Here is a 16,421-nt window from a genome sequence, read left to right as displayed (position 1 = left end):
ACTGGAGTTGTTCTTGCCCAATAACATTGGGGGAAACACATACTGTATTTTGTCACAGTATAAATTGGTTTGAGAACAATTTTAGAGCCAGACTTGAGAGCAGGTTTTAGTCTCCTGGAGAGTATTTGTCATCTCAGAGTGATATGGAATTTCCTTGTATAGTTAAAATAAGTTTATATAGAGCATTGCTGGTTAAAACCCAAGTGTCATAAAGATAGATGTTCACATAGCCTCTCTGTTATGCACTAAAATCTTAAGCTTTAGAAATGGCTGAGAATAGTTATTGCTTTTTATAATCACTATACTGTTTGGTTTCATACTGTGGTTTCCTCCTTTACTGTTTAGTGAATTTCAGCAATTTTGTTTTATCTCTTCTGTAAATGGCCTAAACTTCATTTAGATAAACTGAGAAGGAATCACCAAGGCCTTAATTTATTTTAAAAAAAAAAACACAAGTGAGAAAGCTTGGGGTAGGAGAATAGAATGATGCGCCATTTATTTTTTCTTTTTCGTCTTAGATGCCCAGGGGTTTTTGAGCTTCTTTGGCCATCTGAATTCATATTTATTAACTTAAATATAATTTAAGCAGAGTCGAATTGTCTCAGTGAGATTTCATAGCCACGAGCGACCATGAAACTGTCATTTGTCTCATTTGGGGAGGCACCAGAACTGATTACTCGGGAGATGATTGAAACTGCGGATCCCATTAATGCCATGGTTATTCTGGAGATAGTGCCCTGAGGGTGAAGATGCATTGACCCACGGATTTGTTTGTGTATAGACTTTAACCAGAGCCAGGCTGACTCAGAGGCAAATTGGAATTGCTGCAGGAAGTTTCCCAATGATGTTTTTGTCATTTTTTTTAGCTGCCCACTCACCACTGGCATACTGTTAGCACCCAATCTTCCTTCTGGAGGTGCCCACCAGGCAGATGGCAAAACAGCAGTTCCCAGCGCATGCTTCCTGCCGTGGCCACCAAGGGGCCAGCCTGTCCTCTGTCTGTCCCCTGGTTTAGCTTGGCCAAACTTGCATGTTCCTGTCTTCTGAGTTTGAGCTAGAAGGACAGGATGTTTGGAAGTCAGAATCATCAAGGCAGCAACTGAGGTGGTGGGACAGGCAAGATAGTCACGTGACATAATTTGTCACTTTGCTCCCTGTGGGTTCTCTTGTTTTGTGTTCATTTTCTAAGCTTGATTTAAACATCCATTGTTTGCTTCTTTCATCCTGAGAGGCCTGATTTGGTTCAGGGATCAATATCACCCCCTTGCCCATATAACTTGGGGAAATACTGATTGGTCTCTAACCCAGTGCTTCCCTACTTACTCTCATGTCGTAGAATGCACAGAAAATGATAGTGTTTGTGTGGCACCTGGAGAAAATGGAAGAGGCTGCTCAGGCTGGAGGTGATCACTGAAGTGTCTCTGACCGCCTCCAGGGCTGAAAAGACCAATGGCTCAGTACACCGGTTGCCTCAGTACACTGGTTTTGAAGCTGTGGTTGAAGCTAGTCATGATGACCTTATTCCTCTCCCAGGGATTGGTTTAGGGTAAACATAGGACCCAGCCCTGGTCAATGGGGAGTCATTTCTTAAAAAGCTGTCTACTCTTAAAAATAGGCAGGGAGGCCAGGGGCAGAGGCTCATGCCTGTGATCCCAACACTTTGGGAGGTCGAGATGGGAGGATCACTTGAGCTCAGGAGTTCAAGACCAGCCCAGGCAACATGGCAAGACCCGTCTCTATTTAAAAAAAACCAAAAAACAAAAAACAAACAAACAAAAAAAACAAAAAACACATGGTAAAAAGAAGTGATCCTTTTTTCTGGAGTGGAGATGTGAGAGCTTCAAGGATGGCAGCTATATTGCAACCATGAGGGAATGTTACCTAAGAAGAATGTGCTGGGTGGAAAAATTGAAGAAGCCTGGGACTTTTATGGTATTGCTAATCTGCTGACCTCACCAACCTTGGCACTGCCCTACCTGGAGATACTGAGAATATAGATCCATATTATTAAAGTTATTTTCACTTTTTGTTTATTTTTTTACTATAAAAAGCATTCTGATACAATATAAGCTCAGGACTTGAAAGTCAGGACTTCCAGAAGAATTGTCCAACAACAACAACAACAACAACAACAACAAAAGTATTCAAAAATAAAAAACTTTTTAGGAAAAATATAATAAAAATTGGAGACGTGCTGATATAAGGAAAATGTTTAAGTTCAGAATAAGATGGGCAGGAGTAGACGGAAATTGTTTAAAATTCACAGTTCTTTATTTTAAAAAGTATAGGATTTTTAAATTAACATGATAGTTTGGTTTTGTTGTTGTTGTTTGTTTGTTTGTTTGTTTGTTTGGAGATAGAGTCTCGCTCTGTCACCCAGGCTGGAGTGCAGTGGCAGGATCCCGGTTCACTGCAACCTCCGCCTCCCAGGTTCAAGCAATTCTCCTGCCTCAGCTTCCTGAATAGCTGAGACTACAGGCACGCGTCACTGCACCCAGCTAATTTTGTATTTTTAGTACAGACGGGGTGTTACCATGTTGGTCAGGCTGGTCTCGAACTCCTGACCTCGTGATAGTTGTCTTAAACAGAAATATTTACCAGTGTCTCAGTGAAATGTTAGAGAACTGGAAAGGATTCCTATTAACAATTGTGAGAGGTAGAAGAGCATACAAGTCAAGAGCCTGAACTTTGGAGCCAAACTGTGTAGGTTCAAAGCCCTCATCTGCTACTTCCTGAGTGTGATTTCATGTAAGTTATTTAACCTCTGTATGCCTCGGTTTTCTCATCTGTAAAATGGAGATAATAAGAATAGTCCCGACCTCATACTTATAATAAACAGGAACAGAGTATGGCACATTTTAAGTACTACATAAGTGCTTGCTATTATTAATCTACAATTATCACCTACAATTAAACCTATACCTGTGCAAAAAAAAAAAAAAAAAAAAAAAAAAAAAGTCACCTAAGCACAAATGCTTCTACTACTTCACATTCACTAAAATAACTAAAATTCAGAAGACCTATAATACCACATTTTGGCAAAGATGTGGGATAACCAGATCTCTCATATATTGGGAGGGTAAATGGTATGACCTTTTAGGAAATTGTTTGGCAGTTAAACATACATTAATCCTATGATCTGTTAGCTCCACTCATGCACATTTATTCAAGAGAAATGAAAACATATGCATGTGCACACACACACACATGCACGCACACACACAGCTTGTGAAAGAATATTAATAGCTTATTAGCTTCTAATACCCCCAAACTGAGAACAACTCAGATTTCCACTAACAAGAGAGGAGATCAATAAACTATACTATATTCATGCAATGGATACTACTCAGTGATAAAAAAAAGAATGAATTGCTAATGCATGCAACACCATGAATGAATATTAAAAACATTTTGCTCAGTAAAAGAAGCCAGGTATTAAAAAATACATACTCTATAATTCAATTTGTATGAAGTTCTATAACAGGAAAAACTAATCTATTGTGATAGAAATCTGAATAGTAGTTGTTTTTGCGAGGTAGGGAAAGATTGGCAGTGGTAGCTTTCTGCAAATGTTTTATATCTTGGTGGGGATGTGGATAACATGGCTGTAATACCTAAAATACGTATTTTTATTATGCATAATTTATAGTGTAATTTTCTAAATGAAACAAACAGCAGTAACAGACAATGCCCAGGTTTTGAGTAGTAAATGCAAAAGATGAGCATCTTTTTATCCCAGGGAGCAAGGAAGCTGACAAATACTACTAAAATCATGTCACAAGGACTTGGAAATTGGCTTGAAGAGGCTCCCACTGGCCAAAATGGGCCAATCTGAATATCAGTAAAGAAAATTTTAAAAAAGAGAAAATAACTGTAATGGATTGAAACACATAAATTATATTTAAATGCATATGTTCATAATGACAAAATACATTTTGACCACCCTTGAAAGTACCCAATTCATTATTTTGGAAACTGGCAAATAAAGAGTCAAACATTTTCTCTGCCTTTCTTGTATGAATTATACTACTGGGTAACCAATTAATAGATAAGGAAAAAAAATCTCTCATTATAGAAATATTCTAGCTAGTAAGTAAGGGATAATAGAATTAGAAAGCCATCATACTGCAACCCCTAATTAATTAAATGATATAGCTATTGAGCATTAGCAGCTGCTAATGTCACAAAAAGAAATGGCTCTTCTAATGAAAAAACACAAGTGGTGATCTATGAGATAGTATTGCCAAAAAGATCTAACTGAAATCTGATAGAGCCTTGGGACTCAACCAACCTACAGGAACCATAGTAAACAGAGGAACATCTTAAGTGATACCAGGGGAATGCAATCAGCAAAACCTAGGTGGTAGGAGAATTTACAGGATTAACAGCCTAGTTTCTTCAACAAATAAATTGCAATGAGAGAGAGAGGAGAGAAAAAGAGAGAGATGGATGGAACAGGAACCTGTAGGTTAACAAAGACCTGAGGAAAATATCAACCAATTGCAAAATGTGGAGCTTTTCTTTTTTTATTTTGATTCAAACAAACTTGGGGAAAAAAGACATTAATCAGATAATTGGATATTTAAAGACTAGATATCTGATGATATTAAGGAATTTTTGTTAACTTTTTTAAGTATTTAGAGTTATGTTTAAAAAAGAGTCCTTATCTTTTATATTGAATTATTTACAGATGAAATTAGTTACGTCTTGGTTTTGCTTCAAAATCATACATACAGGAGGGCAGAAAGTAGGTGAGAATATAAATGAAACAATCTTAGCCAGGTGTTGATAACTTAAAACTAGGTGGAAACATGGGAGGTGGTTATTACACTGGTCTTTGACTTTTTGTGTGTACTTGAAATTTTCCGTTATAAAAACTTCTTTGTTTTGGCTTTAAAGGAATACAAAGGGAGAGAGAAAGGGGAAAACAAAACAAAAGGCCAGGTTCTGCAGAAAGACAGGAAGGAAATCTAACAGAATGCCTGAGTGTTAACCCCTGGATGCATTCCACCTTGTCTACAATGGCCAAATGGAAAGGCCTTGTGTAAGAGCATGGGCCCTGGGTTCAAATCCTGTTCTTCTACCCCCAACTGGGGAGACTTTTGCTACCAGACATCTCAGTGCCTCAGTTTCCCATTTGTAAAGTGAATTTCAAGAATGAATTTTGAAGACCCTTTTCATTTTTCCAAACACAGAGATGAGACTCAATTTTACAAAGTTTATGTGCGTCACCTAAAAAACTGCACGTCCCTTATGGTAAAACCAAGTCAAAAGTCATGGCCTTCATCCTATGAAACAGATAGAAAAGAAACCCCTACCATGCCTGCTTCTCTCCCTACCTCTTTTCATCTCTGTTTTTCCATTTATGGTTAAGAAAGCAAGAAAATTTGCCTAGCACAAAGGTTTTCCCTCTTTTTCTGTCTAGAGGGGAATATGAGTAATGAACTTTTCCATCAGGTTTGTTTTTCCTGGACATGGTGCACCCCCTCCAGCTGCTAAAACATGTGATCCTGAAGGAGACCTTAAATAAACTTAAATGTTCCTTATCGGTCAGTCCCAGTTTGTACTAAATTATGAATTAATTTTCTGTATTTGGTACTTTTCCTTTTTAAACAGAAGTTCTATTCATTCAAAATATTAGTTGAGAACTTTCCAGGTTCCACATGTTATAGCCCTGAACAAGGCAGAAATGGTCCTGAACCCAATTATTCCTGTGACTGGCTCTTTCCTGACCTCCAGTCTTAATTCAGGAGCTCACTCTCCCCAGACAGCATTCTCCACCCCTCTTTATCATGTCTTCCTGCTTTATTTTCTTCCTAAGTCTTGCTCTTATCTGAAATTACCTCATTTATGAATGAAATTATTTTTTGTTTCATGCCCCCCTCTGGATACCTCTCCTGTTCACCACTGTTCCCCCACCGTCTCAGAAACAAACAAACAAACAAACAAAAAAACAGATTTATTTGGCTTATGGTTCTTGGAGGCTGGAAGTCCAAGAACATGGCACTGGCATCTGGCAGGGTCATCACATGGCTGAAGGCAGAAGGGCACACAGGTTCATAGGAAGAAAGAGGAAAAATGTGGGCTGAACTTATCTTTTATTAGAAACCTACCTCCATGATAACTAATCTACTACTGTAATAATGAATTAATTCATTATCATGTCTTAAAGGTCCCACTTCTTTTTTTGTTTGTTTGTTTGTTTATGAGGCAGGGTCTCACTGTGTCACCCAGGCTGGAGTGTAGAGTGGCACAGTCTTGGCTCATTGCAGCCTCAACCTCCTAGGCTCAAGTGATTCTCCTACTTCAGCCTCCTGAGTATCTGGGACTATAGGCACATGCCATCACACTTGGTTAATTTTTGTGTTTTTTGTAGAGATGGAGTTTCACCATATTGCCCTGGCTGGTCTCAAACTCCTGAACTCAAGCAATCTGTTCTTGGCTTCCCAAACTGCTGGGATTACAGGCATGTGCCCCTGCCCCCCGCCCCCTGATCTGGCCAGTCCCATCTCTTAATACTGTGAGAATGGCAATTAAATTTTAACATGAGTTTTAGCGGGGACATTCAAACCATAGCACAATGCAAAATGAAAATGTGGGATTCCCTGTTCAAAAATGATGAAGAATTGTGAGACAGCAGAACGCTAAACCAAGCATGAGGACCTTCTGAACATTGAATCCTGTGGGTGTACATAGGCCACACACCCAGCTCTGATGTCCAATACCTGATAGGCGTTCAAAACAATAATTACAAAATTATTTTTTTAAATAATTTTTTACAATTATTTTTAATTGTAAAAATTTAAATATTTTTGTAATTTTGTAAAAATAATTACAAAAAAGAAAATTTTTCTTAAATTTGCAATGAATGCAAATTTAAGAAAAATCATCAGGTATCCAAGAAGCTCTGACATACAGATTGATAAAAGATTAAAAACGGAAACCAGCATGTGCGTGAAAGGAATGTGTAATTCCTCAATTGCAGAGTTGACTATGAGGTGACAAATAAAGTGATTACTCTTCTCTTTTTGAGAGATGCCAGGTCCGGGCTGTAAATTTGTCGAAGGTCAGAACCATGGTGTTTTCATCTTTGACTTCCTTGTAAGGCCTCTGCATGTATTTGATGCTCAAGAAATATTTGAGCCGAACTGAACTGTTTCTAGAGGCTGAATTAGAGAAAGATGAGAAGTTATGAGGAAATATTTTTTCTTTAGTGCGAACCTCACTAAACTTAGGAAGAGATGAGCTGGTCTTAAAGTTTGTCCTCTTACTTTTATGACAAATGGTTTAGTTCTATGCCCGGCCATCAGAGTTTTGGAAAACTATAATACATTGCTTCTGTTGCAATTTTATGGTGCGTCTGGCATTCATTCAGTTTGTGAAATGTTCTGTGATGAAAGTGATACTTTTGTGATAAAACGCAAAGCTTCTCTTAAAGATAAAAGTCGGGAGCCTGCTTCCACATATTTTTCCTTAAACTGGTGAACATACTTCCCTTGTTCCACCCTCACAGTCAATGAAAGCCGCCACAAAGTCACCAATACATATGTACAAGCTCACCAGTTAGGTGATCATCCAACTGTGTCACAATTTGTATTTTATAGGCACAGTTTCACATAGAAGCTCATATTTCATTTGGACCTATTCCAGGATACAGTTTCATTTTCAGTGGGACTCCTAAACATGGCTCCCCAAGTCTACATTCCCGAATCCCAGGTTAAACCTTGCCTTGTGTCTGGCTGCATGGCAGAAGGCATTTGGAAGAACATTTGTTTCAGGTTGGATATAGCATCAGCTTTGCCACTGTCCTGTTCTGGTCTTTGAATGCCAGTTATCTGGGACCCCTTCTGATTTACCGATTGCAAAACTCCTGTCTGATACCCCACTCCTGCAGGAATTATCCATTTCCTCCCATTTCCTCAAGACTGAATCCCTGGCACCTATGCCCTTGTCCCATCTTTGCTCCTAAAGCCCCACCAAACTCCCCAATCCTGTGTTTATAAGCACCCACATTCTCGAACAGTGTTGGTCAGTGGACTAATGGTGTCAGATTCCAATTATCTTTTCTCACACAAACTGATATATTAGATAGGATCTTTTTGTTCGCAAATAAAGTTTTGTTTGAAAATCAGAACTAGCTTGAGCAGAAACGGAAATTATAGACTCAGTAACTGAAAAAGCCAGGGAATGACTTCAGGTTCAATGGCATTTAGTAATTCAGACAATGACATTGGAGTCTGTCTCTCTCCAACACTTCTGTCTGGCATGAGGTTTCCTGGTAGCCCCAGACTCTCATCCAAGCAACTTTGTAACTCCAGAACAAACAAAAACAGAGATACTTCTTCTCTGATCCCTATAACTAATGGGTATGGGGTGTATTCGTAAGGGTTCTCTAAAGGGACAGAATAGGATACTATATATAATATATATTATATTGTATGTTATATGTTATATATAATATGTTATATATTATATTATATGTTGTATGTTATATAATATGTTATATATTATATGTTATGTTATATATATTATATATATATAAAGGGGAGTTTATTAAGCATTAACTCACATGATCACAAGGTCCCACAATAGGCTGTCTGCAGGCTGAGGAGCAAGGAGAGCCAATCCGAGTCCCCAAACTGAAGAAATTGGAGTCTGATGTTCGAGGTCAGGAAGCATCCAACATGGGAGAAAAATGTAGGCTGGGAGGCTAGGCCAGTCTTGTCTTTTCACATTTTTCTGCCTGCTTTATATTCTAGCCACACTAGCAGCTGATTAGATGGTGCCCACCCAGATCAAGGGTGGGTCTGCCTTTCCCAGCCCACTGACTTAAATGTTAATCTCCTTTGGCAATACCCTCAGAGGCACACCCAGGATCAATACTTGGCATCCTTCAATCCAATCAAGTTGACGCTAAGTATTAACCACACATTGGGGTAGAGTGATTTTATTGGTCAGTCTGGAATCACATATTCATCCTCTTTATATGGGGATATGGGGTTCCCCCCAACCCCCAGTTATTTGGATAGTGTCCCCATAGAAAAGCAGGGATCCTGTTTCCTAATTTGTTTTTTTTTTTTTTTTTTTTTTTGAGACGGAGTCTTGGTCTGTCATCCAGGCTGGAGTGCAGTGGCGCGATCTCGGCTCACTGCAACCTCTGTCTCCCAGGTTGAAGCAATTCTCCTGCCTCAGCCTCCCAAGTAGCTGGGAAGACAGGCATGTGCCACCACACCTGGCTAATTTTTGTATTTTTAGTAGAGACGGGGTTACGCCATGTTGGCCAGGCTGGTCTCAAACTCCTTACCTCAGGTGATCCGCCCACCTCAGCCTCCCAAAGTGCTGAGATTACAGGCGTGAGACACTGCGCCTGGCCTCCTAATTTTAATACTCCTGATAGACTCCCATCTCTATGTGTTCTCACACCATAACCTGAGCTTGCCCAGCCTCCTCCCGAATTTGATCTGTCAACCTTCACCTGGCCCTCAAGCTGCCCTGGCCTCCTGGTTTTATCCTTGCCTAATCTAGCCCATCTTGCTGCTGAAACTGGCTATCAAAATTCTGATTGTCCTTCAACAGTGAAAACATTTTTACCATACAATCAGAAATGTCCCACTAGTTCTCTCAGTTGACTCTCCAGCCCAGTAAGAAAAGGTACCATGTATTGAGTTTTTACTGTTATATGTTAACAAATAGAAGGTTCTCTCAAATAAAGTACTATAATAATTCCCCACCTTCCCAACGAGAAGACTCAGAGCAAATGTTTTGGGTTAACCTATATAAAAGTTTAGAAATGTATATGAAATATTAGAAAATTTACTCCTTATAGTAGGAGTGTCATAACACTTGTTATGCAGGTTAATAACTGGAGTGATTTCTTTCTTGATTGAATAATTTTATTCAACTTCTTCACGTGCATCTGTGTGCTGGCACTGAAACAAAAGTCTTCTTTGAGTCATCCTTGTATCACAGCACAGCATCTCCACTTCTGCCCAAGTTGTTTGAGCTATATATCACTTCTTCAGTCTCCATATGTGATACTTTTCTGGGAATATCATTGACCAGCAATTTTTTTTCCTTTTTCCATTTATCCTATAAGTATATATGCATAAAATAATGTTTAAGTAACTTGTTTCTTCTAACATCCAACCCCTCCAATTGGGAGGTCACGTGCTCACAAATAATTACTAAATCTGTATTAAAGGTTTTGCCTTTTCTCACCTTTTCTACTGATATCATCAAGTGATTTCTATTTTCATCCAAATTTGGCATTGACTGAAGTTGTTACAGGCTGCCGTGTCTTCCCCAGACAATATATTGTGGTCATAGTAATTAGAGTCTTTGCAAGGATTTGAAGATAAAGCTGCTCCCTGGTTTCTGAGGGATTAACATTTTGTGGGGGTAAAGGGAGGTACCCCACCCTGTATTTAGATACCTGTGGTATCTCCCAGGCAAATTCTTTGAGCTTTCCATGAACTATCTCTTTTAATTCCCCCAGCACTCCTGAAGGATATCAGGATTTTTATCTCCATTTTACAAAGGAGGGAACCAATTCTCAGAAAGATCAAGTAACTTTCCCACGGATATATACAGCTGTAAAACACCAGGTTTCTCTGACTCTAGAGAGTCTTAGAGACTTAGTCTTATGGTTTGTTCTTAACCGTACCATACTCTTGAGCAAAATTCCAGACTGTTCCTTTTTTCAGGTGGGAGGAGCATGATACCCTGTCACAAGCTTTTACTTAATCATTCTTTTTTTTTAAAAAAAAGTAAATTTATTATTTTTCCTATATTCTATATGTTTTTCTCTCTTCCTTCAAGCATAATATATTTTAATTATTTCCTATTCACTGAATGACTTTAATAGTAATGATTTCATTAAATGCAAATGGTGAAATGAATCTTTTCTGAGACCACATCACTCTGCCAAGATTTTCTGTTGTGGCTGGCATCTCTGATTAATTTTACTAAGGTTGTTCCATGGAATTCTGAGTTTCTTTCTGAGTGGAAAAGCTGTTGACATCAACTGGCTGTGAGTAGCAAAGTTGAGTTAAATATTATTTTTATTTATATTCATTAAATTCCCAGCCTCATCCAGAACAAGCGTAGAACGAAGAGCCGAAATTGAAGTTTAGATTTGTACATGGCATGGCCTATCTCTGAATAATTGCCCAAACTAAAGCTTGCATTATCAATGAAGTTTAGAAAACAGTAGATGACATTTCATCATGTTTTAAATGTGTAGTAAAGAAAGCCTTTGAGTGGCCAAAAGAAATAGCAGAAGTTTTTCAGTTGTTTTTATTTTCCCATTTCTCCCGTGACTCATATTGAAAGGCTTTTGTTTCTAATCAAAGCAACAAACAGTATGGTCATTTCCTTGAGATTATATGGCAGCGGAAGGCGTCGGGGGTTTTTAAGTTCCTACTTCCACTGGTTTGTAGTTGGAGAAAATGCAAGCACATGCGCGCACGCGCACACACACACACACACAGCACACAAGTCACACAAGTGCTTAATACGTGTGTCTTTTGTCTTAAGCACTGTCTTCAGTTCCTTTAAATGAGCCGAGGTCATGATGGTTCAGAGGTAAGAATGATTTTTTTATGATCTTCCAACTGCAGACTGTGTAACGGTGCTTCTTCAGCTTTAACTGGCATTTCATAGCAAAGTCTTGGGCAGATTTTAATATTGTACTGGGGGTGGACTAATCTAAGAACTAATATTGCAGAACCCAACTTGCAGAAAAGGAAATTACAAGAAATGTTTATCTTCACTCTTTTGAAGGAATTACTTTTTCCAAAACGGAGTTGGATGTGCTCTGTTTGATACCTAAGTGAAGATGGTCCTTAAAGACGCCCATCGTCCAGAGGGTTTTCCTGTCATTGTTTTAATGCTATCTTTGCTCCTTTAAAGGTCGTGAAAGGCTGATTTCTTATTTTGCTTTAGAACTTTGGCAAATATGAAGTATGTAATTCCACCTCATCACCCTTTCTTCTGCTCCCACCACTCTCTCCTTTTTTCTACTTTTTCTTTTTTTTTAATTTTAAGAACTTGAGTTTCTTTATGGATGTAGAAAAGACAGAGAGAGGGCAGGAACTGTGTCAGTAAGCAGCACAAAAATGCTCTTTGATTTATAATTGTTCATCGTTTCATCAGCAAGATGTGTTTGGGGCCTTCCCTGTTTTTGTGAACACTTGGCAACAAAAATTCTGTGGTGTCCTAGAGCTCATTAGCAGCCCCTCTGAAAGGATCCTTTGATGTGGGTCCCTGTTTTGCCTCCAGAAAGAAGAAGGAAAATTGAATTTTGTCCTCCAGTCTAGTTTGTGGTGAGGATTCTATGTGATCAGAATTCAGCAGCTCAAGATAGAAACCTCGGAAATGCCATTTTTGGGGACGGCTTCCAATTAATTAATAAAACTTTTATGATTTGTCAGAGGAAGTCCTACATCCTTATTAAAGGGAAGGCTTTTTTTCTTTCCTGCCTTGTAATGTGGTTATGGTAAACTCATTAAGTCCAACTCCATGTGGCCATTTTTCTTCCCTGATGGGTAGATGTTGATGGTGGAGGGGAGGAATGTCTGGGTAAAAAACAAAGGAAATTATCTCATCCAGTAGACTGCAAAACTCTCGGGGATAGAAGGAAGTCTGTAGAGGAAGTGGGTAGGATTGGGTAGAGAAGAGAAAAGTCAAAGAAATTAAATATATCACAATAGGAACTGGAATAGCACCCTTTTGCCATAATATAACAATATAATAGTGTAGCCTTAGAAATGAGTCCATTATCTCTAAATCAGTCCTATCTAAAGGTATCCAATATCTGAAGAAATGGAAAAGAATATAATCTTATCCAAATGCAGTCCTGTGACCTGGATTCTAAGTGGTATTATGGTGACCTAAAGCCTCATTATAAATGATCCTGTTCTTAAGATTCAGGCCATAGAACCTCCTGAGAAGTCAGACTATCTAGTTATGCAGCCCTTTCAGGGCTCAGAAATTACAGCTCTTAGCAGAGGGTCTAAAATATTCCCAGACATACCACGTTCCACTCCAGAGCATACTCTGTGTGTTCCACTGTGTTCAGTCCTACATTTGGAGTATGCAGGGAAGTTGTTACTACTAGAATGGAGGTTCCTGCAGACAGGTAGAGATGTGGAGAGAATTCCCAGTAACTATCAGGAGGCAGGGTGATGGGTGGTGGACAAATTTTATTGGCTGAGCAGAATTGTTAGATATATTTATGCCATGGAACATTTCCAGAAGAAACCTTGTAAGTCACTTTGTCCAATCTCCTCATTCTGTTACTGAAGAGATTAAAATCCAGAGAAGATGAGGAATTTTTCTAAGACTTCCTATCCCATTAGGGGCAGGGCACAGCCTGGATTCTGGATCTCCTGAGTTCCGAATCTATGCTCTGTCCACCCTTTGTCTTTTCTGGGCCAGAGGATGATTTTGCCTAATTTCCAGCATCTCTGAATTTCATGCAGCAAGAATTTCTTCTCATGGGTGCGTGCATCTTGGCATAGAAAGGTGAGAGCTGCATCCAAATGAGATTCTGCTTTCTGTTCTGTATGGCTTCCAATTGCTAGCAGAAGCCTGTGCACAGGTGCACAAAAGACCCCAGGAAAAGAACTATATGTCTTGTCTCTTATCACAAAAAGCTATAGTGCTAGGTAAAACCATAATAAAACACTTTCTCTTTGTTTCAAAAATATTGTGACAACCTGAAAATCTTAGTGAGTTCTCAGCCGAGGCCTGTCTTGGGATCATAATTCAAGTATGAGTCCCTGAGGTAGATTCTGTCAAGCTCCAATTAAGACTTTTTTCTCGCTTAATGTTGGAAAACTAGAAACATTTTTAAATGCAATATTTTCCTAAACTGGAAAAGTAAACCTGAGTACAGGTAAACTATACATTAATATATGTTTATGTGATTTGGCAACGTTGAACAATCAATTTATTATTCCAATAACAGCAATCTAAGAAAAGGAAGGTGTTGGGCATATTCCCTGTATACTTCACATGCTTTTTTTCTTCCCCCACTTAGAGGAAGCTTTTGTAGATGGGGCTGTAAAGGTATGCACACTTCTGTTGTCTTGTATTGGTTTATTTTCTCCTTTGGTTTTCTTTTCTTCTTTCCTTGTAAATTGAAATGAACAATTCTGCAGACGTTGTACTTACTCTTTCAGGAACACATTTTTATACTATCATTTCTATTAGGTGTTTCTAGATTCAGGTTTTCTAGTCAGGAGGGACAGTAGTCCAGAAGCTGGTCTTCTATAAAGGAGAATCTTTATCCTATACAACAGTATGGTGCAGCTGAAAAGCCCAGTAGACAAGAGAGAGAGAATTGGACTCCAGGTCTAACTCTGCCACTTACTGACAAGCTATGTGGTCTTGGGAGCTAATTTTTCCTATTCAGTCCTCGGAATCCACATTGATGAGTGAAGGGATTAGACTAATGCTGAGGCTATTTTTCAGCTTAGAAATGCTCTGTAACTCCTAATTATTTGTAGTCATTTCCCTATTACCCAAATATATTATAGCTCTATCTGTCATTCTGTTTACCTCCATCTCTCTCCCTCTTTCCCTTCCTTTCCTCCCTCCTTCTCTCCTTTTTCTCCCCCTTCTTTCTTCCTTTCCACTGATATTCTCCTTTTCACATAGAAAGAAATTCAGGGCACAGGCTAAAATGGCCCAGATGCCTGTAGAGCCACTGGCAGTATATGGGTAGGGACAAACTAAGTAAGGCAAGGTTGGAAATGGAGAAATTACTCATGCCACTAATTGGAGTCAGACATTGAGATGCTGTCTAGGAAGAAATCAGGATCTTTGGTAATGGATGCAACTCTTAGATTGAAATTTGACACTGGCCCTTGGATTCCAAATTATTTAAAAGTCAACACATATTCTCTGGGTATGTACTGCACCAGCAATGTGTCAGACTTGGGCTTACAGAGGTGAATAAGAGGCAGCCACTATACTTATGAGGCCATGACCAGCTGGGGAATATAAATAGGAATTCTCCAGTGACTCTCTGTAGCTCCTACAAGCTTGACTTTTAGTTCATTTACAACTCATTCTTGGGGAGTATAGAAACTGTTAAGACGAGCCGGGTGTGGTGGCTCATGCCTGTAATCCCAGCACTTTGGGAGGCTGAGGCGGTCAGATCACTTGAGACCAGGAGTTTGATACCAGCCTGGCCAATGTGGTGAGACACCGTCTCTATTAAAACTACAAAAATTAGCCGGGCATCGTGGCACGCACCTGTAATCCCAGCTACTCGGGAGGCTGAGGCAGGAGAATTGCTTGAACCCAGGAGGCGGAGGTTGCAGTGAGCCAGGATCGCCCCACTGCCCTTCAGCCTGGGTGACAGAGCGAGACCCTGTCTCAAAAAAGAAAAAAAAAAAAAAAAAAAAGCTGTTAAGACAAAATGGCTGTAAGTAGTGGAGTTTAATTAATATGATTTTTAGGTCAAGAGATTAAATTGACAGGGGTATATCCAGGTAAGAATTGAATAATGTGAACTAAGACAAACAAACAGTGACCCTAAAGCATTCAGGAGTCCACGGTTAAAAATTCTGTTTTTGATAGGCTCTATCCACACTAAACAGACAAAGAGAGGAAGTGTCCAGAGTGGAGTGTTAGCATGAGGCTTTGCATGTAAATCCTACTTTGTCATTTACAAACTGAGTGACCTCCCCTCTGGGCTTCTGATGGGGGTAATTAAAACTACCTTTTCAGCCTAATGCAGTGGCTCATGCCTTCAATTCCAGCACTTTGGAGATTGAGACAGGAAGATCACTTGAGGCCAGGAGGTCAAAACCAGCCTGGGCAACATAGCAAGACCCTATCTCTACAAAATTTTTAAAAATTAGGCAGGTGTGGTGGTGTGCCTCTGGAGTCCCAGCAACTCAGGAAGTTGAAGCAGGAGGATCGCTTGATCCCAGGAGTTCGAGGCTGAAGTGAGCTGTGGATTGTGCCACTGCACTCCAGCCTGGGTGACAGAGCAAGACCCTGTCTCTAAAAATAAAATAAAATATTTTAAAACTACCTTTTAACAAATCTCTCCCTATCCCTTCTTCCCCCACCCTTCCTAGCCTCTAGTATTTGTTAAAGGATGCAAAATTACAGCTAGACAGGAGGAATAAGTTCTAGTGTTCTATAGCACTATAGGGTGACTGTAGTTAGCACTAATATATAGTTTCAAATAGGAGGATATTGAATGTTCCCAACATAAAGAAATGATAAATGTTTGAAATGATGGGTATACTAATTACCCTGATCTAATCACTATAGATGATATAGACTATTATCAATTTAGAATTAAAACTACATTTTAATGTTATTGAGGGGGTTAGAGCTAGCATCTGGCACTGAAGTACCTAATAAGTGGCAGTTACTTTTGTTTAATAATATTATCATAC

At 39.2% G+C, this 16,421-nt stretch overlaps 1 protein-coding gene across 14 annotated transcripts in view; it reads left to right on the top strand.

Annotated features, from left to right (window-relative positions):
• The window catches only part of FRMD4B (FERM domain containing 4B), a 360,118-nt gene that overhangs the window by 173,053 nt on the left and 170,644 nt on the right, over nt 1-16,421 (top strand). For 4 of the 14 annotated variants that reach the window (XM_074032674.1, XM_074032678.1, XM_074032683.1 and 1 more), the window contains exon 1: nt 11,437-11,583. The exons of the other annotated variants lie outside the window; for them this stretch is intronic. In XM_074032674.1, coding sequence (XP_073888775.1) covers nt 11,557-11,583 — 27 coding nt within the window. In that variant the 5' untranslated portion in view covers nt 11,437-11,556. Of the gene's footprint in view, nt 1-11,436; nt 11,584-16,421 lie in introns of those variants that run through there. 14 annotated transcript variants of the gene reach the window in all.

The sequence above is a fragment of the Macaca fascicularis genome, chromosome 2, assembly GCF_037993035.2.
Source record: "Macaca fascicularis isolate 582-1 chromosome 2, T2T-MFA8v1.1".
Taxonomy (NCBI): Eukaryota; Metazoa; Chordata; class Mammalia; order Primates; family Cercopithecidae; genus Macaca; species Macaca fascicularis.
This window is presented reverse-complemented; position numbering and strand designations above follow the sequence as displayed.